General features: G+C 33.2%; 2 protein-coding genes across 2 annotated transcripts; one reads left to right on the top strand and one right to left on the bottom strand.

Moving 5' to 3' along the window:
- Positions 1–28: 28 nt before the first annotated feature.
- Positions 29–2,741, bottom strand: LOC101256929 (subtilisin-like protease SBT1.5). Its single transcript, XM_004231484.5, has one exon. It carries the CDS (start codon positions 2,465–2,467, stop codon positions 83–85), a length of 2,385 nt encoding a protein of 794 aa, XP_004231532.2. The 5' UTR covers positions 2,468–2,741; the 3' UTR covers positions 29–82.
- A 16,830-nt stretch (positions 2,742–19,571) lies between these two features.
- On the top strand, positions 19,572–24,079 carry LOC101257224 (uncharacterized protein At4g15970). Its single transcript, XM_004231485.5, has 4 exons — positions 19,572–20,017; positions 20,580–20,945; positions 22,815–23,296; positions 23,815–24,079. Exons 1-4 carry the CDS (start codon positions 19,799–19,801, stop codon positions 23,879–23,881), a joined length of 1,134 nt encoding a protein of 377 aa, XP_004231533.2. The 5' UTR covers positions 19,572–19,798; the 3' UTR covers positions 23,882–24,079.
- The last annotated feature ends 134 nt before the right edge of the window (positions 24,080–24,213 follow it).

Here is a 24,213-nt window from a genome sequence, read left to right on the forward strand (position 1 = left end):
ATTAAGAGGTGAATACACTAAAAAGGAATAGTAGAATATGTATTTTATTTTATAGATAATCGAAGACATTTATATCATGATTTCATAACACTTGTTTCCAAACGACAACAAGAGGGGAAACCACATGTTGTTTCCCGTTTGACCAATCTAACTTCCCTACTTCAATCACTGAGTTTAAGCTTGTAACAGTCCGTTTCTCAGCCTTAATTCGAACCACATAGCTTTGTTTCTCACCCTTTTCTCTAAAATTCATACTCGTCGGAGTTACTGTTATGTTCACACCTTTTGGATTTGTCACTGATAATGTGTAGGTTGATGGTGCCTCACCAACATGTGTCACAGTCCTTGTCACTTGTACTATTGCTGGTTCCTGCAATTGCGTCGTATAAATAACTACTGAGATTGCTGGATAATTCATATTCCAAGGCTTATGATCATGCTTCCCTCTGCACTTAGCTGATCTCTTTGTAATCTGTTTAATATCCCTACCACTATAATTAGACGCGCATAAAAAGTTCAAATAATCATCGGTTGTTATGTCGTAAACCAATCCAGGATCAACAGCCTTCTCCGGATCAACATGCCCTGCACCCATGTCCGTTGTGGTTGAAATGTTGTAGGATGTTTCGTCTAGTAATGCATTGCCTTGTTGATCTTGGGTGTATGCAGTTGTCATGAGAGCGGAACGAATCATTGCTGGTGACCAGTATGGGTGAGCTCCTTTGAGTAAAGCTGCTAAACCGGATACATGTGGACACGACATAGATGTTCCTGAAGCAATATTGAATTGGGTGTGGCGTTGGTCAGATGATAGCTCAGTAGGTGCCACACCATCAGGCCAAGCAGCTAAGATGTTAACTCCAGGTGCAATCACATCCGGCTTGAGAACAAAAGTAGACTCCGCGCTAGGTCCTCTTGAAGAGAAAGATGCAACTACAGGTGCTGGTTTTATCCCAACTTGAGTTTCGTAGAAAGTCATAGTGGCTGTTGGATTGGCGTTGGAGTTAATGTAATCACGAATGAGGTTACCGGATGACTCAGTCACCCCTAGACCAGGGATCAAGTGTGCATCTGCAACTAGGCCTTCTCCCATGGGGAATACGTTTGCTACAACTACTCCAACACCACCGGCATCCTTAACGATCTCTCCTTTTGACACTCTTGGAGTTCCACCGCGATCACAGACCACAATCTTCCCACGTACAAGTTCTTTATCTAGAGAATCAGGCATACACGCTGCTGAAGAAAAACTACTAGAATGTCTAGCACCATTTCGTAAACCCACTGAAGCATTACCACCATAAATTAAGGGTAAATGTTGAAAATGGTTAATGTCATGTAAACGATCACCTCTATATATCGATGAACCAGTGATTTTCTTTCCATTTCCTAGAACAAGATCAGCCGGAAATCTTCTATCAATCGTGCTAGCTCCCACGGTTGTAATCCACGGAGCTACATTCGTTACGCTCATTGATCTAGGACCTTCATTGCCTGCTGAAGCAGAGACAAAAACACCCTTCTCCATTGCTCCAAAGGATCCTATTGCTATCGGATCGAGATTATAAGGAACAGCACTACCACCTATAGAAATCGAAATAATGTTAACACCATCCTCCACAGCTTTATCAAATCCAGCTAAAATATCAGAATCCATACAACCCCTTTTCCAACAAACTTTATACGCAGCAATCCGCGCCTTGGGTGCTATACCAACCGCAACCCCTTTAGCAAATCCCAGGAACGAAGCATCCCCGACAGCTCTACCAGCTGCCGTGGACGCAGTGTGCGTTCCATGCCCCTCGGTATCTCTAGCAGACTTTATATCAGCAGAGGAATTCATACTCCCAATTTTCGCCAGATACCCAGATGTAAAATACCTAGCTCCAATGATTTTCTTATTGCAATTAGCTTTTGTAAAATTTTCACCCTCAGTACACTCCCCTTTCCAAAACGAGGGAATAGGTCCCATCCCCTGATCATGAAAACTCGATCGTTCTGGCCATATCCCGGTATCGAGTACACCGATCACAACATTAGAACCAGAATCAGATTCAGTTACAAGATTAAACATGGTAGAAGGTGAATCCAATCCCATAAAATGAGGTGAACGAGTAGTATGAAGTTGTCGAAGACGGTCAGGTAAAACTGAAAGAACCCCATCGTAATTAGCCAATTGTTGGGCCTCTTGTGCAGTGAGTTTTGCAGAGAAGCCATGAAAAACAGTTTTATAGACATGAATGAAATCCTCTTTGTGATCCTCATGATCACTACTTTTAAGAGAATCGTACCTTAGGGTACTAAGTGTAGAACTATACCAGTGCTCAACATCGGAAAAAACAGAAGGTTTGAAGTCATTTTGAACTCTAATAATGTAGGATTGTTTTTGAGCAAGAGTAAGTGTTAATGTTAAGAAGAAAGAAAAAGTAAAAAAAAGTTGAAGAGTGTGAGATGGAGGAGAAGCCATTTAGTAAAGGAAAAGAGGTCACAATTTCTATATTTGGGTATACAACTACTACTTTTATACAAATTGTGAATTGAAAAGAGAAAAACGCTTAATGCCTGCAACATTAGCATGACGGAAGACAAGGACAAAATCATCATTTTTTGTGCAACCTAAACGACTTCCCTTTCTCACCAAGGAAGTCTAAAGAATCATTTTTTCAGACTAGTAATCACTGTGGTACACGAAATCATAATATAGTTTAGTTGATTGACACTCGGTGAGAGTTGCAACATAGATATGCATGTATTAAATTTGTATGTTTTTGTTTGCATTTTATAATAATTTATTCGTTTTATTTTATTTTAATATTAAATTAAATAAAAAATAAAAAAGTGGAATTTTGTGATTCAATATCAAATATACTAAAAAAAATTAAATTTATTGTCTTAACTATGTCCATTTATATGTCATGTGAAAAATTGAAATAAAAAAATTGCTAGGAGAAAAGAGATAATTTTTTAAAGGACCGAAGAGTTAGAAGATTGAAACTCATGAAGTATTTAATATTTACCTAAGATTAAATAATCAAATATAAAGGTTTAACAGGATAATGGTTCAACGAATACATCTTATAAAACTAATAGTATAGCTTATTTAGCTACATATGTATATGCGAATAATATTTTGTGTACTAATAATATTGATTTAATGTAATCAAATAAATAAGATATAATTTTTAGAAATATTGACAAATTAATAATAAACATTAGTCAATTTTAATTTATAATTTAATTTCCTTTTATAAAAAATCCAGTATAAGGTAAATGCTTCAATTGAATACATAAAGAAGTTGCTTATAGACACTAAACAAACATTTATTAACTTGTTAATTCTTGTAATTTTACAATATTGTTTACATAATTATTAAATATATAATTAACTAAAACGAGTAAGAAAAATAAAGAAAACCGAAAAAAATACACAAAGTCCATAAATATATTTATTTGTTCCCTCTGTCTTTATTTATGTGACATATTTTATTTTTCGACAGATAACAATTTAAGTTTGATCAAGAATTTGTTCACGAAATCTTCAAGTATTGTTATAATAAAATTTATGTATTTGTAAACTACATACAAACTACAATAACTCATAATAATAGACAATTCAAAATACTTAAAAAATATATAAAAAGTTATGGTAAAAGATAGACATGTTTGAATTTCAAAATTTAAAATGTCATATAAATTGAGATATAGATAGTAATAATTTTAAATCGTGAATTTTATGTTCATGTTGAAACGCCTAGAAATTGTGGAGGAAAGAAAAAAAAAAAGGAAACGGTGGAAGCTTTTTGACGTGAAAAATGGCAAAAAATATTTTTGGCGTTACGTTTGGCTATTCTTCTTTTTTCCTTAAAAGAAGGTTGGAGTCATATGGAGAAAACATGAATAAAGAGGTAACAAAACGTCAGAATTGGTTTTTATTTTAGGGAAAGTGTTTGGTGTCTAGTGTAACGTCAAAATTGGAAGTATTCAAATAGTATCACGTAACCATCTTTGAAATCTCAGCTCTTACATATACAAGCCTGGTAACAAACAGGTCATTCTTAATTAGATTATGGTGCGGGAATAAAATTGTTTCATTTTCAATTAGAAGTTACGGAATCATGTAGGGTGTGTCATCCTAAATAGGCCCTGTAATGTGCGCGATCTAAATTTAGAGGAGACTTTAATGTGGATTTCAAATACTATATAATCCCATGAACCAAAACATTGAGAGTGTTGCAATTTGTGAGGAAAATTTGTACGATTGTATTCAAGAGTTATGTTTTCAATTTAAGTTTTGTGAGTAGGAGTTGTTCGACAAGTTGTAGAACTTGAAGAACGTTAGAAGGTATAAAATGTGGGGTTTTATGTTTTTGAGTAACTAGAAATTAGAGTTTATAATTTCTTAGATAGGAATTAGAGTTTATAATTCCTCTAGGAATTAGAGTTTATAATTCCGTAGGTTACATAGTTTTGTAATCTTGTGTTGAGACTTGAAGTTTAATGAAGTGGAGTTAAATCCTACAGAGGTGTAAACGTGGTTTTTACCCTTGTTAGTTGAGATTTTTCGCGATATAATATTGTGTCATTACTTTATTTGCTTCACAAAACGTAATTGTTGTAATCTGCATAGAAAAAAATAGAATAAACATGTTCCTTAAGCAAATTCGGGGTCAAAATTCCAACAATTAGTATGAGAGCAGGTTATCTTTGAAGAGTTTAAAAACTTAAGATAAAATCATTATGAATTCTGCACCTCCTCTTGGGCATGGTCAAGGGAAACACATCAATAGACCACCATTATTTAATGGAGAATACTACTCTTGGTGGAAGACAAGAATGAAAGACTTTATTCAAGCGGAAGATTACAAACTATGGGTTAGAGTAACTAATGAACCATTAAATCCTACTATTACTGATAGTGAAGGGAATAAGATACCTAAACCTACAGAAAAATACGGAGGAGTTGACTACAAGATGTTAGGGAAGAATGCAAAAGCTAAGTACATTCTCGTATGTGGACTAGGACCTGATGAGTTTAACCGCATCTCTAGTTGTACCTCTGCAAAACAAATATGGGACACTTTAAAATACGTTCACGAAGGTACAACTCAAATTCGTAAATTCAGAATTGCCAGACTTTGTTCTGAATATGAAGCCTTCAAAATGAATCTAGAGAATCATTTCAAGATATGATCACCAGATTTACCACTATTGTAAACGAGTTAATATCCTTGGGCAAAGTATACACCACTGAGGAACAGGTAGACAAAGTACTAAGAACTCTGCCTAGATCATGGAAAATAAAAGTCACTGCAATCAGAGAAGCCAAGGATCTAACCAATATGACTTTGGATGAATTAGTAGGAAATCTCAAAACTTATGAGATGAATATTGAAAAAAGAGGTGAAGGTAACAAAGAGTAAATTTGGATTTAAAGCAACTGAAAGGGATGATCAGATATAGATGATGATGATTTGGCACTGATAAGAAGAAACTTCAAGAAATTCTTCAAAAAGGGATTGAATTCTAGAAAGAAAACACCACCTACGAAAGAAAAAATTGATGAGAAACCACAAGATGGAGGTTGTTTCAAATGTGGTCAAATAAATCATCAGATTAAGGATTTTCCTATGTGGAAAGTAGAATGGAAAAAGGAAAGAGCCAGGAAAAAAAGAAGGAACTCCTTAATAAAAAAAACAAAGAAAAAGAACAAGCAATGTATTCAACTTGGAGAACAGGTTCTTCGGACATGTATGAAGAAGATAATGAGGACACTGCTTTGATGGTGATAGAAGAATCAGATGCTGAACCTGAATCAGACTCTGAAGAAACTGAGGTAAATCTTCTTAACCTAAAAGATAAACTAGTAAAGTTTTCTAAGAAAATGTTATCCTTCTTATTACTCACTTCCATAGATATAATTCAAGAACTAGTTAAAACCAAACTCAATTGTTTGCTTCCATGACTAGTTTAAAGTTTGAGTATTTTGGGATAATGCCCAAGTACCCCCTCAACCTATGCCCGAAATCTCAGAGACACACTTATACTATACTAAGATCCTATTACCCCCTGAACTTATTTTATTAATAATTTTTTTACCCCTTTTTAGCTTACGTGGCATTATCTTGTGGGCCCAACGATGGTTGACTTTTTTTTTTCGAACTAGTGCCACGTAGGCTAAAAAGGGGTAGAAAATTACATATAAAATAAGTTCAGGGGGGTAATAAGACCTTACTATAGTATAAGTGTGTCTCTGGGATTTCGGGCATAGGTTGAGGGGTACTTGGGTATTTTCCCTATTGATCTTGAAAAAGCTAATTCTGATCTCAAGAAAGAAAATCAACTCCTAAAAGAACAGGTACAACAACTTGATTCCTGCACCTTGACTCTCAAATATTAAATTCTCAAACATAGTGTTACTGAGAATAAAAAAGAAAAAAATTAGTGGTGACCAAGATCTAATGAGGTTAAACAATGAACTATCTTCTGGAAGGGAAAATTCTAAGAGAATAATCTTGAATTGTCTAGAATAAAAACTGATTTGGAAAGAGCTAATAAATGGAAAAAATCTTCCATGATAGTAACACATCTAGGTAACAATACTCTGAACATAAGAACTGGAATAGGGTATGAACAACCTATGATTGAAAATTCTTTGTTATGTATTATTTGTAGTAACTCAGGTCACTCTAAGGAAAATTGTCCGAAATAAAGAGTTAGTGTAGAAAATAAAGCAAGAGGAATTTATAAAACTGTTCAAAGGAACAGGTATACTCAAAGGAAAAATAATCTGCCCAAGTGGGCTCATAGAGATCTTATTCATCCTTTTTATCAATACAAAGGACCCAAGCTAGTCTGGGTTCCTAAATCTAACCTTTGAATTTGCAGGAAAAGTGAGAGGAAGCAGGCAACATTCACCAATTGAACATGTTATTTCAGATACATGATTGAAAATTAAAAAAAATCCTCTCACTTGAAAAAAAGGGAATGGATAAATAATATTGACTGAAAAAAAAGGTTGAAAAAATGGAAAAAAGAAAAAGAAAAAAGGGAAAGACTGAATAAGCACGTGAAAGGAATAGGTCCAACCTATGAAGTATCTAACAATTATGCGCACTCAAATGATTAATCGATCAAAAATATGATCAGCCAAGGAAAACACTTCCAAAAGGAAAAATTTGGAACTTGGGGATGATTAAGGTCATGCTACTCATGCACTGTAACATTGTAGTTGCATCTAGCATGGGAGAGAGGCTTGGTAAAATTGAAGAAAAATTCAGAATTATCCATATATCTAAGGTATGTGCATTACAATTATTCATGATTAAATATAAAGTCAATGCACTTGAACCTATTTCTTCCACTTGTCCCAAAAGATATTCGTGCCCTAAATACTACCAAAACAAATATCTTCTTAAAAAGACTTATCCCAATGTGATGGTCTATGGTTGAGATGAATTTGATGGAGGACACCTCTGCTTTGGTGCCTTATAAATATATATTAAGAAAATAGAGTGTGTTGGTTCTTAGGGGGAATCTTTTGTATTGAGTAAAGTCTTGGAGGATTTACATTGTGAGGGGGAATATTTTGGGGACCCTACACTAGAACAAAGTTCACTTGTTAGGCTCAACTTGGGTTCATCTAGTGAGGGGGAATCGATGGGAGACCCATCTGTCGAACCTAGTTCTTCTATTGTGAACCATATAAATTGGAATTTCTGAGTGATATAAAAAAATAAATATATTATAGTTGGTGATGCACCTGATAGTACACGTCAAGGGAACAAATTGAGAGAACATGTTCTTTTACAAGTGATATTCAAGAAAATTTGTTCCTCCTACTAACTCTATTGAAATTAAAGATGAGTGAACTATTGTTTCTGCAGAGAGAACATGATTGATTGAACAAGTTCTTTAAAAGTGATATAAAAAGAGAAAAAAAAGGATTGAGTGTGCATAGACCAAGGTTACCTTTGAAATTGAGAGGGCTGCTAATCTTGTTAATCCAAAAGACATCTTTGCTACTGAAAAATGACTGTTATTTATCCTCTCATGCCCGATATTTTGATATTACCTAGCCACTCTAGCCTTTGACTTCTCCATTTTTTTCTCTCATCACAAGTGCTTGATTCTATCCTTAATTTTGATTACATATATGGTGTATATGTTTTTTGATTAATGCTAATGTTGGGTTTGAGTTTCAGGTTCATGTCTATCTCATATGTTTGTGCAAACGCATTGTTATAGCTAACCGAGCTCTTGATTTTTTAAGTGTTTCAGTAAGTGATTGCAGTGGTCATGAGTATCGAATTTATTTTCGACTGATGTCAAAAGGGGGAAGTTGTTGCATTGAGTTATGTGTACTTATTCAATGCAAGGTGATAAAATTTGCCATAGTCAAAAAGGGGGAATTTGTTAAAGTCTCGTTGTTTTGAAGTATGACAAAGTCAAGGAGTTATAGTAGTAATATGACAAAAGAAAAAAGATGTGTGTCTTATTTGTTGTGTTCGTAATGTATAGTTACCATTATCAAAAAGGGGGAATTTGTTAGAAGTCTTGTTGTTTTGAAAGATGGCAAAATAGCGAGGAACAGGTTGTGACAATACACATGTAACAAACGCATCAACTTGTGCTTGAAACTGTAACAAACGCATTTGAATCTACGTAGTATGAACACATGATTTCAACAAGTACGAGTTCAATTGGGATACATTAATCACAAAGCCGAAGGAGAAATCTATTTAAGGAAAATAATATTTTCTTTTCTAATTAAGGAAAATGTGTTTTCTTAATTAATAAGGAAATTTGCTGGAAGGATTTTTGCATCCAAGTTGACTGCAGCAAGGATTTCTACGTTAAAAAGGCTTTGTTAAAGTCGAGTTCAACAAAGATTTCGTTGAAAATATTGTGTTCATCCAAGTTGAGGCGGTGGCGACTTAGTTAACAAAGCGTGTTTCTTATGTATTTAAGAAAAAATATGTTCATCCAAGTTATAGCATAACAAGGATTTCAACATTAACAAGGTTTTGTTACAAGCAAGTTGAAGTTGATGTGCTGTAAAGAGGAGAAACGAAGTCCAAGTAGAAGTTAACAAGGATTTGTAGAAGGCAAATACAATTTGAATTATACAAGAAGTTGTTGAAGTTATGATCTATTAAATAGGGAGCTATTTGCATCAGAAAAAATTGCGCACTTACATAGAGAGAAGATCAAAACACAATCAAGGGGTTTGAGATTTATTGAGAGTGTTGCAATTTGTGAGGAAAAGTTGTAAGATTGTATTCAAGAGTTTTATTTACAATCTGAGTTTTGTGAGTAGGAGTTATTCGACAAGTTGTAGAACATGAAGAACATTAGAAGATATAAAACCGGGGTTTTTTGTGTCTTTGGGTAGCTAGAAATTAGAGTTTATAATTTCTTAGCTAGGAATTAGAGTTTATAATTCCTTAGGTTACATAGCTTTGTAATCTTGTGTTGAGACTTGAAGTTTAATGAAGTGGAGTTAAATCTTACAGAGGTGTAAGTCATGGTTTTTACCCTTGTGAGTTGGGGTTTTCTGCGATAAAATATTGTGTCATTATTTTATTTGTTTCACAAAACGTAATTGGTGTGATCTGCCAGGAACATATACAATAGACATGTTCCTTAAGAAAATTGGAGGGTTAAAATTCAAATAGAACTAGACAATACATAATGAACTAGAGTTAGAGGTCGAGGTCAGGATTGTCGTGGTGGAAAGAAGGGTATTCTGGGTGGTCCTCAGGGAGGAAAGTCAGGTGGTAAAACTGATGTGCAGGGTCATTTCATGCAGATCCAGCAAGGGGCGGACGTTGAGGCATCGAATGATGTGACACATGTACGAATCTTTTATGCCATCAGCTCACTTCAGCTTTATTTGATCCAGGATCTACCAATTCTTATGTGTATGTGTATTATTCTTCTCGTGTATATGTGTATGAGTTATGAGCCTGTGGCATCGCCTTTTCATGTGTCGACCCCTGTGGGTAAGTCTTTAGTATGTGGAACAGGTGTTTCGATCATACTTTGTTACTATCTACGGGTGTGACACCCGAACTTTATATTGTTAGATATGCTTGATTTTGATGTGATTTTGAGAATGAATTTTGATAGTCCTTTTGTGTCAAACCGAGTTGGTGTTTCCTTTTGATAGGTTGATAGGCGACATTCATAAGGGAAAGTGTCCAAGTTTTAGTTTTAAATTAAATCTTCTATCTCACCTCTTGCAAAAGGGACCACCACAAATTTTGTAGGTTGGCAAAGAAAGTTTAAAATGTTTTTCAGAATGGGAAAAGGTGAATCGGAAGCAAGCTATTTTCATGACTCACACATTCATTGTTTGGCTTTGTGATTTACAAGTGGGGGTAAAATTGTTCCAATTATAGTTTGTCAAAATTTATTTGGTTCAATTGACTTTGAGACTAGTGTAACGATCCTAAAAATGAAATAGGTCAAATTAGAGATTTGCATGTGTTTCATGAGTTAAATGTGTTAAAATAGTAAATTTTAATGTTTGAGGTAAGTTTGGAAGTCAAACGTCAAGGGACGACCAAGACGTTCGACGACCAGACGTGTATGTGCTTGTGTGTGTTCGAGTGTGCCTTGACATGTTTGTTGTGTTGTTTGGATTCCAAATTGATATGGGAGGACCCTAAGACCTAGGTTAGCATGTTTAGGATTTTAACGTCCGGGTACGACTCCCCAAGGACCACCTTAAGGGTCCTTGAGGATGACTCAAGACTTGGCAACAAAACTGCCAAACACTGCCCAAACGATGCCCATTGTTGACGGGCAGTAGATGGGATGGCGCCCCGTCATTTGTGCCGTAGCTCAACACTTAGTGGTAGGATCTTATCCCCTATGAAACCTGTCTCTGAACCAAACGGGCCGTCCATCAAACGACGACGCCCCTTAGCTTGGGTCCGTCGTTTGGCACTTGCAAACTGTTTGTGAAATTTTGCCAAGCTTGGGGTGTTTTAGTGAGTTCACCGCAAGTCTGTTATGAAGTATGGATGGTTATTTTATGTTTATTTAGGTATTTTAAGAAGGTTTAAACACTAAGACCTAATTTTAGACTTCATTTTTCAAAGGGATAATGCCCAAGTACCCCCTCAACCTATGCCCAAAATCCCAGAGACACACTTATAATATAATAAGGTCCTATTACCCCCCTGAACTTATTTTATTAATAATTTTTTACCCCTTTTCGGCCTACGTGGCACTATCTTGTGGGCCCATCGATGGTTGACTTTTTTTCAAACCAGTGCCACGTAGGCTAAAAAGGGGTAGAAAATTACTTATAAAATAAGTTCAGGGGGTAATAGGACCTTAGTATAGTATAAGTGTGTCTCTGAGATTTCGAGCATAGGTTGAGGGAGTACTTGTGCATTATTCCTTTTTCAAAATCAAAACCTCCCTCTCAAGAAAAACTATTTCAAACCCCATTGAAGCTAGAACTCAAGGTAGAGCTTCAATTGAAGTTCTTGGGTGATTTGTTCACCAAATTTCGCGGGATTTTCATCAATAAAGGTATGGTCGTTCATCCTTGACTCTTCTTTCATTCAAGGAGCCAATCCAAAGGCTTTTCAAAAAGGTTTCAAATCCTAAATTCTTCTATTTCTAATTCTAAGTATGGGTTCTTGCATGAAAACATTTAAATGGATGTATTATGATATTATTGATGTTAGTTGATGATTTTAAGGTCAAAAACTCAATGAACCCATGCTCATGCAAATTCTCAAATTTTAACTTATGAATTGGGTTTGATGAACATGAGTAGATAATGTTAGAACTATGGTTTCTTTATATTATATTGTGATTAGCTACTTCCTTAAATGCTATATTATGATGAATTATTGGAGAAATTGAGAAGAGATGGTGAAATCTTGGATGAAGGGTAAGTTGTTCTATATTGCATAATTCTTGTTGAATTGATCTTGAGTGGTATGGTCCACTTATGGTAAAGGTGTTTACTTGAAGTACATGATTATTTATGTGTATTGTGACTATGGCCTTGAAGTATTGTATGTAAAGTAAAGTGAAGTTATGATGAATATGCATGTGATATCTTGTGAAGTTGAGATTGTGTGACTTTATGATACTATGTCTAAATGAAGTATATGTATATGCAAAGTATGATAGTGTGTGATTATGATGAATGCAAGGTGACATGATTAGAAATCAATGTTATGCATGATAGGGGTTATGTTAAAGGTTTTCTCACATGTACTCACACACGCTATGAATGAAAGAATGAAGTTATGAATGTAAATGGGGGATTGTAGGGTAGACACTCTTCGTGAGTAGATATGAAGTGTCTAGACCATCCTTACTATTCCTAGCGTATGAAAAGGGGGATTTTGGGGTGAACACTTTTCGTGAGTTGAGATAAAGTGTTTAGTAGCAACATTACTATTTCCAATGAGTTTTCCAAGATAGGTTGGAGGTTGATGCCCTTCGTGAGTAACCTCTAGGGATAAGTACTCTTCGTTAGTTGAGATGTGGTACTAAATATCGATCCCTTAACCTATAGTCTATGAATGTTTAAGACTCCGTAGGGGAGTTATACTTAGCACCGAGAGGATTTGAAGAAGGGGTGGGTACACCTTGTGAGTAGACATGTTGTATCCAAATGTACTTCTTAAGATGAGTGCTCCCCGTTAGTTGAGAATGAGTTACTTAGTAACAATCTCGTTATCTTTTAACTATGCGCCCGCGTAGGTATAACTATTGGAGATCCATGTAAAGGCTAAGAATATGACCCTACCGTAGGTAATTAAGAATCCCTCATTCGGTAGGGGTCAATATCGGGATTCCATGTATAGCTCTCATGGTCTATGTAGGTTAAAGCTAGCCCCACAAATGAATATTATGAACTAAGTCTTCTTAAGGGTGTACTACTTAGGGTAGGTGGTGGTATGAGACACTATCTATCTATTGCACAAGTAGATATTTGGAGGGAGTCTTGGTGTGTCTTTATATGAAAATGTATGAATGAGTCACTATATGATATCAATGAAGTAAGTTGACTTTATGAAATGAAGAATGTTGACTATATGTCTAAGGTTAATGAAGTATGTTGATATTATGTCTTGTATGATGAAAGTTATGTAGATGATGAATGTGATGTACCTAGTCTAGGGTGCTTCCTAAGGTGCACTAGGTGCAAGTGGTAGTATGGGGTGCTACTTCCACATTGTATGTGAAGTGCCTAAATGAAAGTATGGTTCTTCTAAGTGTCTTTAATAAATAGATGTTGACTTGTTGAGTTGTAATAAAGTATGATTATCCTTGGTAGCCTTAAGGATCAATTAGGTGTGTATTGAAGAGTATGGGTGGTCTCTTCATGTCTTACCTAGGTGAGTCTTAGGATAACTTGGGATAGGAATTAGCAAGAGTTTATGTGCTAACCGGGTCACTGTAAATGTGACTATATGTTGAGATTTATGAAAGTGTTACTTTTATATGATACATGGTGACTTATACAATGCTTTGTAAAGTTGTTTCATGTAGGTTTTATCAAAATAGCATGAAAAGTATGTTTCAACTAAAATGTCCTATTTGAGCATGTTTTTGCATAATGCCATACTTAGTACAATGTTTGTACTAACTCCATACTCTTCTATATTTCTATAAGTATAGGTGGAAGGCAAGTGAAGGTTTCTTAAAAGGCAAAGCTTGAAAAGTCAATTCTCTCAAGATTGGTATGTCCTCATACGTTCGAGGACATAGTCTATGTTTCTTTTAGCATTTCCTTTATGTTAAAGACTTAGTATTTTTCGTTCAATGTAAAGAGTCGGGAACCTAAGATTTTAAGATGTGTTTTTAAGTTGGCTTGTGATGATGAGACTTGTTCCTTAGTTTTATATAGAGTTTCTCTCATGATGTTATGAAAATTTTTAATTCCGCACTACTTTTCATACCTATGTAATGAATGATAGCTAAGATGCTTGTGCAAGACCTATGTGAGGTCAAGTACGCCATGTGGTGACTCAAGAGTGCTCTAACTTCTAGGGTATACTTGTGGGTCGTTACAACTAGCTTGAGTATTTATTGAATTGTGATGCCTTGTGCGGTAAGGCTTTAATTCATTCTTGTATATGTGTATTGTCTAGATATTTGCCCCAAAATATAATATAAGGAGAAGTTCTAGATATGACTTTGCTTGGAAGATGAATCTAGGCCTTTATTGATAAGCCACTTTACCCTAAATTTTCCCTCCATTTGATGTAATCTTAGTAAGCCTTATTAAGTGTGGACCAAATTTTTTTGGCCACCACGTCTTATACCTTGACCCTTCATAATCCTCTATTTTTGACACTTATGTCTCCCTAGTTTCTAATAAATTGAATGAGTCAGGATGTAGGTAAAAGCTCAAGTTCGGGGTTTTGTGCACCGATACTAAAACGAGGAACTATCTAAAAGCATAGAGCACCATAAGCTTCAAAATGTTCATGGATGAAAGATTTTTTAGAATAAAAACAACAAAAATGTTAATGCTAGCTCAATGTGTGCACATGCCTTAGGCTAAAGGAAAATCGGGTGTATGAAATGAGTAAACATCATAAGAAGGGAGAATTTGCTGAAAGTGCAAAAAAAAAAAAAAAGTGAGTGAATTGAGAGGTGAAAGCATTAAGACCCAATAATACCATGCCTTTTGCACAACCTTAAGTTAAACCCGTAAGTCTTTGGAAATTTTGAATATCGTCAATCTACATTAGTGGCGATCTACATATAGGGAAAACCTATGGTTCAATTTCTGTGGTTAGTGAGTGTTTTTCTCGAGGACAAGCAATAGTTCAAGTTTGGGGGGTTTAATGAGTTGGCATTTAACATACTCATTGAACTTAAATTCATGAACTATTGTTGCATTTTAATGTTTATTTAGGGGATTTTAGATCAGTCTTCTTGCATGTACGTAAGCATTCCTTGGAAAAGTCAAGTTTGATGAATTTAAAGCTTAAAATTACTAAAGCACACGGAATCGACGTTGCGTAGGTTCCAATTGGCATCTCGCGGACTAAACGACAACTTGGCTGGAGCAAAACAGCTTAAGCGCTAGGTGACCCATTGGCATGATACAATTCTTGATCTACGTGCGGTGATGTGATTAGCGTTGCATAATTGTGTATCGGTGTTTTGCCAAGTCAAGAGTGGAAGCTCAAGGGGCAAAAACATATTTAAGCAATTAAGTGCTTCATTTTAGAAGGTTATTAGGATAAACTATAAATTTATGTAATTATGTACCTTTATCTTCATACCTATTAGAAATAATGAGGAGAGACAATCTTAGGATTTACACATTATATTTTATAGTAAGAGAAATTAGCTAACAACCTTTCTAGCTTGTAGAGGGAGAAACCTCATATTTGCATCACTATAAGCTTGGATTTTTGTTAAAAAAAATAGCTTGATATGAAGATTTCTCGCATAAGTATAGTCTAAGTTTCTTGTTTTATGAGCAACTAAATCTTTAGGTAGGGTGTGTGTACAAGGTGTGGATGTAAAACCCCAATTAGTATTGATTTATTGATTCTAAAATTGATTGTATGGTAAGAATCTTTCGTCGTCTTCAAGTTTTTATCTGAAAATCGGTGGTTACAAATTAACATTGATTGAGCTCTCATACATCATTTTGGCTTGAGAAATCAAAATGGAGTTGGGTAAGAGTAAATAGTAAGGACTTGATGAAATTATTCTATAAATTGGGATAGTTAAAGTAATTTCTCATTTAATGATATATATGAGATAGGGATTGTCTATCCACTAGAGCAATATTTAGTGTGTTATGGTAAATGTCTCAGAGTTTGAGAAAATCCAAAAGACATACGTTTGATAATTCGAGAGAATATTGAATATAGCCTAGACCAAACGCTATCCTCGATTTGATTGCGATTACTCTCTACCTCTTGAGTTGAAATCCCATTGTAATACACAAACTCTAGTCTTTTCCAAACTTGGTAGATCATGTTTGTGTTGATTCCAATCCTTGTGGGTTCAGCGGTAATGTTTTGCATTGATCGTTGAGAATTCATCAAGTAGCTTATGCATTCACTTAGACACTCTTCCTAATTACCTTAGGAACTGTGTCACCCATCCTAACAAGTCGTAAATGGCATAATGGGGTTACAATAATCTTAATTTAGAAAAATAAATTTCTACTCTCAAAATAATTCCCTAGTCCATTACATAAATTCTAAAAAAATTAAATAGTTTTAGTTGTCTAGTACTTTTAAATATATAAATGATATCAACAATTAGCCGGTACCCTTTCTTTCCCATTTTGTCGTCACAACAAGGTCTTTTACCTCCCTTAAAAAAAATTAATTAAGAATATAACTTATAATTTTTCTAGTATCTTCCTTATTTCCTTTTTAAATCTTTGTATTTTTAGGTGCTAGGTGCCTCTTATATCTAGAAAAACTAGTGACGAAGAGCCCGTGCAATTTTTATTTATAAATTATTTTTCAGCTGTAAAATAAATATTATTAACTTTTAATAATTCTAAAGTAATTCTGATTAAATACTTTTAAATTTTTTATTTTAAAATAAATTATAAATATTTAAGATTGCAGTAAATTGTCTTGCTCTCCTTTCTCTAAAATCTTATGTGAGTGAACATTATCTTCTTTTTCTAAAAAAAATTGAAGTACAATATTAAAAATTATATATTTTATTTTCTTCACTTAAGACTTAATCAACATATATTAAATCATTGTTAATTCATATAATATTAGGTTTTTTTCTCATAAATTATGTCAATTGTGTGAAATTTTTTGTATTGTCGTATTACTACACTAATTTTTAAATTAAAATTTCTATATAGAGTTTGTCTTTTAACCAAGTAGTCCTTTTAAGTATGAATTTAGTTATTTTGAGGTAATAATAACAAGTACATTTAAATCTAAGTCTTTATAATTTTCAGTATAAAAATATTTTTTTTATTTTAATTTATTTATCTAATTTTAAATAAATTTAAGTATATCATATACTACTCATTCTAAAAAAATAGAATAATTTCAATATTGACTTACATTTTAAAATATTTCATTATGCTAGTCTTTTACATTTCATTTATTGTTTTTATAGAAAATACTTTTGAAGAATATTTCTTATTAAATTTCCAGTAACATTGTGGGAATTATCGTGATACAGTGATTTTTTCTCACTTTTGGGGGCTTTTTTTAATTTTATTTTATTACCCTGGATAAATTTTATCCTATTATTAAGATTTTTGCATATAATAATTAGTTAATGCTAATATAAATATAAATTAGCGATAATACGTATATTGAATTCTAAATTAAGCTTCAAATTTTAACTTTGACTTTCAAATTTCATAATGCACAAATAAATATTTTAATTATTGAACTTTTAAATAAATAAACACATGAATGTAGTAGAACACCATGTAGGACAAAAAATGACATATAAAACACATGTATTTATTTGTTCAATTTTATATAAAATTTAAATATCTACTTATGCACGCACAAAATTAAATAAATGACGTAAATATAATTCGAAGCCAAATTCAAAAACACTATTATGCCTATAAATTACTTCAGATCTTCTGTGTAATGATGCATGCCGCAACCTCTTTAAAATTAAACACCTGTGAAGTAGGCCCCATATTCTCAAGATAAAGTATATAGAGGAACAAAATAGTAGTTGACTGTTTTGTCTAATTTGGGAAATGTACATTTTCAGTAGCACAAAGTACAATAGGTTAGTAGCAAAATACTTACAAAATATACCCAAGCAGGCGAAATTTTTTATCATGCATGTGGCACAACTATGATGTGGCAGGCAAGAGTCGTACCATTTATATTTGGCTAACTGAATTTATTTTAGAAAATTCACTAAACTCCTCTTCTCTCTTCCTTTTCAAATTTTTTTTCTTTTATAATAATTATTTCATATTTCATACTTAAATAACGTTATTCATGAAAAATATGAAATTCAAAAAGTCTTTGCTCGACTATTTTATTTTTAATATTTTGATATTATTTTTTCATTTCAATATTAATTATTTATATTATTAACAATAGTTATATAAAATTATTTGTTAATTTTTAAGATAATAATTAATTATAATTTTCTATTTCATTATAAACAATGAATTATTTTTAATAGTATAAATAAAATTTATAAACTTATCAAAAAAAATAATTAAGGTGTAAATTAGTAAAACTATTACTCTATTTATGATATTTTAAGAAATTAAAGAAAAAATAGATTATTATATGAAAATAAAGAAGGTAAAAGTTAAATATGTTCTTTTATTTCCTCTCAACGATTTTATAATCCAAAATCACTTCAATCCACAAATACTCTTCAATAAGTAAATATAACGGAAAGAACATTAATGATCTTGACAAACAATTATATAAGTTTTTTGATACTATTGTAATGAAATTCAAAAACAAAATACATTCATAAACACCAACATATATATACATTATTTCCGTCAATTTATACGATATTTTTTTCTTAAAATTCAAGATAAGTAAAATTTAATTAATATTTGCTATTAACTTTTTTTAGACACTTCTTAAGAAATTATAAATATAAATAATAATTTTAATTATTTATTCCTTAAAATAGTTTTTACAATCTTATAAAAGTTATTTATATTTTTTTTAAAAATAATTGATAGGATTAGAAAACCTATTCTATCTTGATTTTATAAACTAAAAAAAATTCAAAAAAATATTTATTATAATAGAATAAATAATATAAAATAAAAAAATAATATTAAAATAATAAACTAAAAACTTATATAAAGAAAAACATATTTAAGAAAAAATTAACACACAATATATTGAGAAAGGGGGCATAAAACAAAAGAAAATGACAAAGGATATTAACGATGTCCCTTTATTAGCTTGATCAATGGGTTCCATCTGTATTCGTTTGTCAATCAAACAATGTCACGTACAAATATAACATATACATAATAAAATTTATGTTGACGGGGAGAAGCTTGCTCCGTGCAAACTTCCTCTTATAGAATAAGAGAAAATATAAATAGTAAGAAAGAGAAAAAAATGAAATAAATAAATAGCTATTTTTGATTTTTTAAATTAATACTCATTCTATTTTAATTTATATAATATTTTTTTATTTTTCGAGAGTCAAACAATTTAAGTTTGATCGTAATATCACGCATGATATTTTCATTTTTTTAAAAAATGAAATTTATATGTCTGTAAACTATATAAAAAATATTATAAGTCACAATAGTTGATAAATATTTAAAAGATTTATGAAAAATTTATTATCAAAAATAGATTTGTTTGAATCTCGAAACACAAAAGAGCTATTACCTTTGTCCATTATTGATTCTATTTTTGAAGTCAAACTATAAAAACTTTGACTTATATTTTATAATATATTTTTTTATCATATTAATATGTGAAAAATGCAATGTATAACTTTTTTTTTGTATAGTTTTAATAAATTAAATTTTTTTATTTAAAATATTAAATTAATATTATTTAATTTAACAAATAAAAATGGAGGGATATAAATATTTTATACTATAGAAAATGAGAGGGGAGAGAGTACATATAGTCAATATAGGCAAATTTGAAGTTAGGTTACTTACCTCTCTCCACCTGTAAACTGAGATTCACAAAATTTCCCATTTTCGAGAGAGAGAGAAGAATTATGATCCGTTCCCACTGCTACAAATACGGCTTCGATTAGTTTGTTACGAGATCATCAATTTTGAAATGCTCTTCTCTCTTTCTTCTCCTTTTCTTCTTCAGCACTTACGGAGATGTTTACTGATTGTAATTGTGCTACTGCTGCAAATTCGGTTTTATTCCTCCGCCGTATCGGTACGGTGGCCCTATTATTCATTCTCGCTTCACTTTCTTGGTTTGTCCTTTACAAAGCTGGTGAAACTATCGGATTCAAGATCCCGGAATCTCTCACCTCCCATGCACCTCGTGTTTTCTTCTTCATCCCTCCCTCAGATTCCCTTCCTCCTCCATCGGTGAGAACTACTTTGATACAATCTATATATATATATACACACACAATTTGTCTCTGTTTTTTTTTTATTTATTTATAACAATGTGGGTTTTTCTTCCCTTACAAATTACATTATTGTTATTAATATGCTCGATTTACAAGTGGATAGAATTTCTAATACAACACAATTCTTGTATAATTATTTTAACAATTCTCTTTTAAGTTTTTTATTTTTGCTTAAGATTTCTTCTCCTTTTCCCCCAATTAATGGTGGGGTTAAGGTTAGGAAGTACTAGTGAACTCTTTATTATTTTACAAAACTATCATATATCTAAATAGCAGTCGGCGTAGCTTGGACTCCCGGAAAATTATACGGTATATACAAGTAACATAATATGATGCTAAATGGTTGAATGACAAACACTTGAAATAATGAAGTGTTGTAGCCTAGTGGTTTCTGGCATGCTTGAAAAGTTCATGCGTTAGGTGGTCGAGAGTTTGAATCTCACTTGCTGCTGTGTTTAAGCTTTTCTGGACACATTTCTTGCTCCGTTTATCTCATGTAAAATCCTTTATGGGTTCAGGATACTCAGGAGAATAAGCTTGAAAAGGTTTTGAAAGATGCTGCTATGGAGGATAAAACCGTGATTTTAACGACCTTAAATGAAGCGTGGGCTGCCCCTTCTTCTGTTATTGATCTCTTTCTTGAAAGCTTCAGAATTGGCAATCAGACCCGTGAGCTTTTGAATCATTTAGTAATAATTGCCCTAGATGAGAAGGCATTCTCCCGGTGCTTGATTGTACATACTCATTGCTATGCACTAGTAAGTGAAGGGGTTGATTTTTCAAAGGAAGCTTATTTCATGACTCATGACTACCTAAAGATGATGTGGACACGGATCGACTTCTTAAAGGGTGTTCTTGAAATGGGATACAACTTTGTCTTCACGGTATTCATTCTAATACTTGTATCATTATCATTTCAATTGTCCTTGTACTTTTTTTGGATAATGTTAGATCTGAAGAAATCTTACAATAGATTAATGCATTGTACTACAAAATGTATTGCTTTATAGCATGATCTTTGTTGTCTCCTTGCTAACTGCCAAGGTATTCCACTTATCTAGTAGCGACAAAACAAGAAGAGATTTCGATAGTAGTTTTATTTTTTCTGATAAAATAATTCAATTCAGAATTTAATTGGTAATAGTCTTCTAGTTTCTGGTATTGAAATGATTTGGTTGCTTGTTTCCTGAGCATCGGTAGCACTGAGTGCAATGGCATGTATAGTTTGTTCCTAATGGTTTGGTGAAATATACAACCTAGAGTCACTTCTTGACCACCAATTAGGAACTTTAATAGCTTCCACAAGATATATGAGAGTTATGTTTTCTTACTTGACAACTGCCAAGGACTGGAATAGATTCTGTTTTTTTTTTGGGCGGGGGGAATATGAGAATGCTACTTGTCTTTGAGATGTTTTCTTTGCTGGCTTTTAATGAGCATTCTGCAGGGTCATTAAGAACTTGATTTGAAAGATGTTGTATTTATCAATAATTATAATTGAAAATCTACCATTCTGTTTTCTAATTTGAGATCCCTGGTGTATAAGTGTGTTAAATTGTTTTTATGATAAGAGATTTATCGGGATTCTTTGTGCCACCCTAGGAAGTTGGCATGTGGAAATTTTAGAAACTTCCAGGTAATCATGTTACAATTAATTTGCATGTGCCTCAAAGTAATAAAAGTTCTAAACATCTACTGTCAGTACAAAAAATTATTTCACTAACTAACAAGGAGTATACTTGGAGGAAAGATGCATATTTCAAACTTGGGAATAATGTTGAAATTCAAAGAGTATAGACATATAATGTGAGATACACCAAAAGTATATGTTAGCCCACTCCTCAACAGGAAGGCCATTCATTATCTCATTGACAATGCTTGTTTCTTCCTTATTCATACTAAAGAGCTGAAACAAAATAGGTTGTATTAGCTCGACATTGTAGCAGATTGCATCAATGTTCTTTGATCTAGATCTCTGCTACTTCTTTCTCTTTCCTTGTTTGTTGCTCGGTAATTTTAACAAAGCTGGCAAGAATCGTTACTTTAGAAGGTCTTTTGTTGAAGTGCAGGGCCTTAAATCAGATTAACTGAAACCTTCTGCATTGATATTGCTTTGATGGCAACTTAAATTTCTTTTCTATGATAGTACATATGACCTGTAAGTTTACAAGGTTGAAAGAGAAGTAGTAAAGTTCTGATTTACCTATAATATCATGTGCGCTGTATATGCTACTCATGTTTGGCAGTATTTATGATTTGTCATTTAACGTGTTGATAGACCTAGGGCTTAACTCAGCGCAAAATGCTAGTTCATGAGGGGAGGATTTCCTAAAAACATATACAGGGAGTTATCATCTCTATGTGGGATGATGTGGCAGTCAACACCCCCACTCACCTAAGACTGGACATCTAGAGCATGAACAATATAACGGGGGACCCCATATTGGAATTGGCCTGGTTTTGATGCCACATTAATGGACCTTGCAGCCTAACTCAGATAAAAAGAACCTAGTCATGAGGAGAGGATTCTGTAATACCATTTAAGAGACCTCCCATCCCTACGTGACCTGATGTTGGCCTCAACAGAAGGATCATCATTAATCGATTAAATAAGTATGTTCATTAATGTGCATGTATTGTGCAATTTTAGATGCGGCGTTGTTTGTAGTAGTTGTCTTCACCTAATTTAGAGTAGAAATTTCGTAGTCCTGTGCATGCAACACTTAAACACTTCATTGGTTCTTTTTTCCTAGGATGCTGATGTCATGTGGTTCAGAGATCCATTTCCTCACTTCTACGAGGATGCAGATTTTCAGATAGCTTGTGATCATTTCTTAGGAAACCCTGAAGACGTAGAGAATAGACCTAATGGTGGTTTCTTGTTTGTGAGATCGAATAACAGATCTATTGAGTTCTACAAGTTTTGGTACACCTCAAGAGAAACATATCCGAATTTGCATGATCAAGATGTTCTTAACAATATAAAGTATGATTCATTCATTATTGATATTGATCTCAAAATGAGATTCTTGGATACAACATATTTTGGTGGATTTTGTGAACCAAGCAAAGATTTGAATTTAGTATGTACAATGCATGCTAATTGTTGTTTTGGGCTGGAAAGTAAACTTCATGATCTTAGAGTCGTGCTTCAAGATTGGAAAAACTTCTTGTCTTTGCCACCAACGTTGAAGAGATCATTACCACCATCATGGCGAGTTCCTCAAAACTGCAGGTTTGTCATAGTTTTAAAGAATTCTTTTTACTATTAATTTATGCACTCAAGTGATTTTACTTACACAAGACACAACACTAGAATTTATCAAAACAAATAGGCCTCTGGTACAATCCAACAGAACATGTTGTATTGCTCTACAAGGTCATACCATAGTCATAACTGATACACAATATTACATCAAAAACTAAACAAATCCTTAGAATGTTATTGAAAGTTGCAAATCCAGCCTTTATCTTTTGGTTTAATATTCTACTCCCCGACCTGACCATCCAGTTGTCTATTGCCTATTTGCTCTTCCTTCATGTTTGTTTTGGACCTGTGTCTCCCTTTCACAAGTTCCACCTTACATTTTCTAATGTTTGTTCCCACCCCTTACCCGTCTTCTATCTGTGCTTCCTTCATAGCTTTGACCCCTACGTTACGGTTTTAACTGATCGATAATACACATGCACACTACACTACCTTGCAACATGCTTTTTTTTCTTCTGACTTTATCTTTCTTGGTGATTTTGCAGTCTTGATTCTCTTCACTTGTATACCCCACCAGTGGAGAATGTAATACAGGAGAATGTAGAACAATAGAATAAGAGTAGATGACTGACTCACTATAAAGTTGTAATTGTTTTAGAGATATTGAAGCTACTTGCTGTGTCAGGTAAGTGGTAACCATAAAGGCCAACAATTAATATAGGTTAGTTTGAAACCTGACTTGTTCTCAGTCTGTTTTCACATACTTTTGTAAATACTAATCAAAGAATATTAACAAATTTCCTCTTGTTACATTTTGTGTTGGAACTGTTTCCGTGGCAAATTATAGTACGATGTGTAAAATTCAAGCTTGAATCAATTGAACGGTGATTATGACACATCATACAAAAATATTATTATCAAGTGATTTCACATGTAATACTATA

This window comes from Solanum lycopersicum, chromosome 2 (genome assembly GCF_036512215.1).
Source record: "Solanum lycopersicum chromosome 2, SLM_r2.1".
Classification (NCBI taxonomy): Eukaryota; Viridiplantae; Streptophyta; class Magnoliopsida; order Solanales; family Solanaceae; genus Solanum; species Solanum lycopersicum.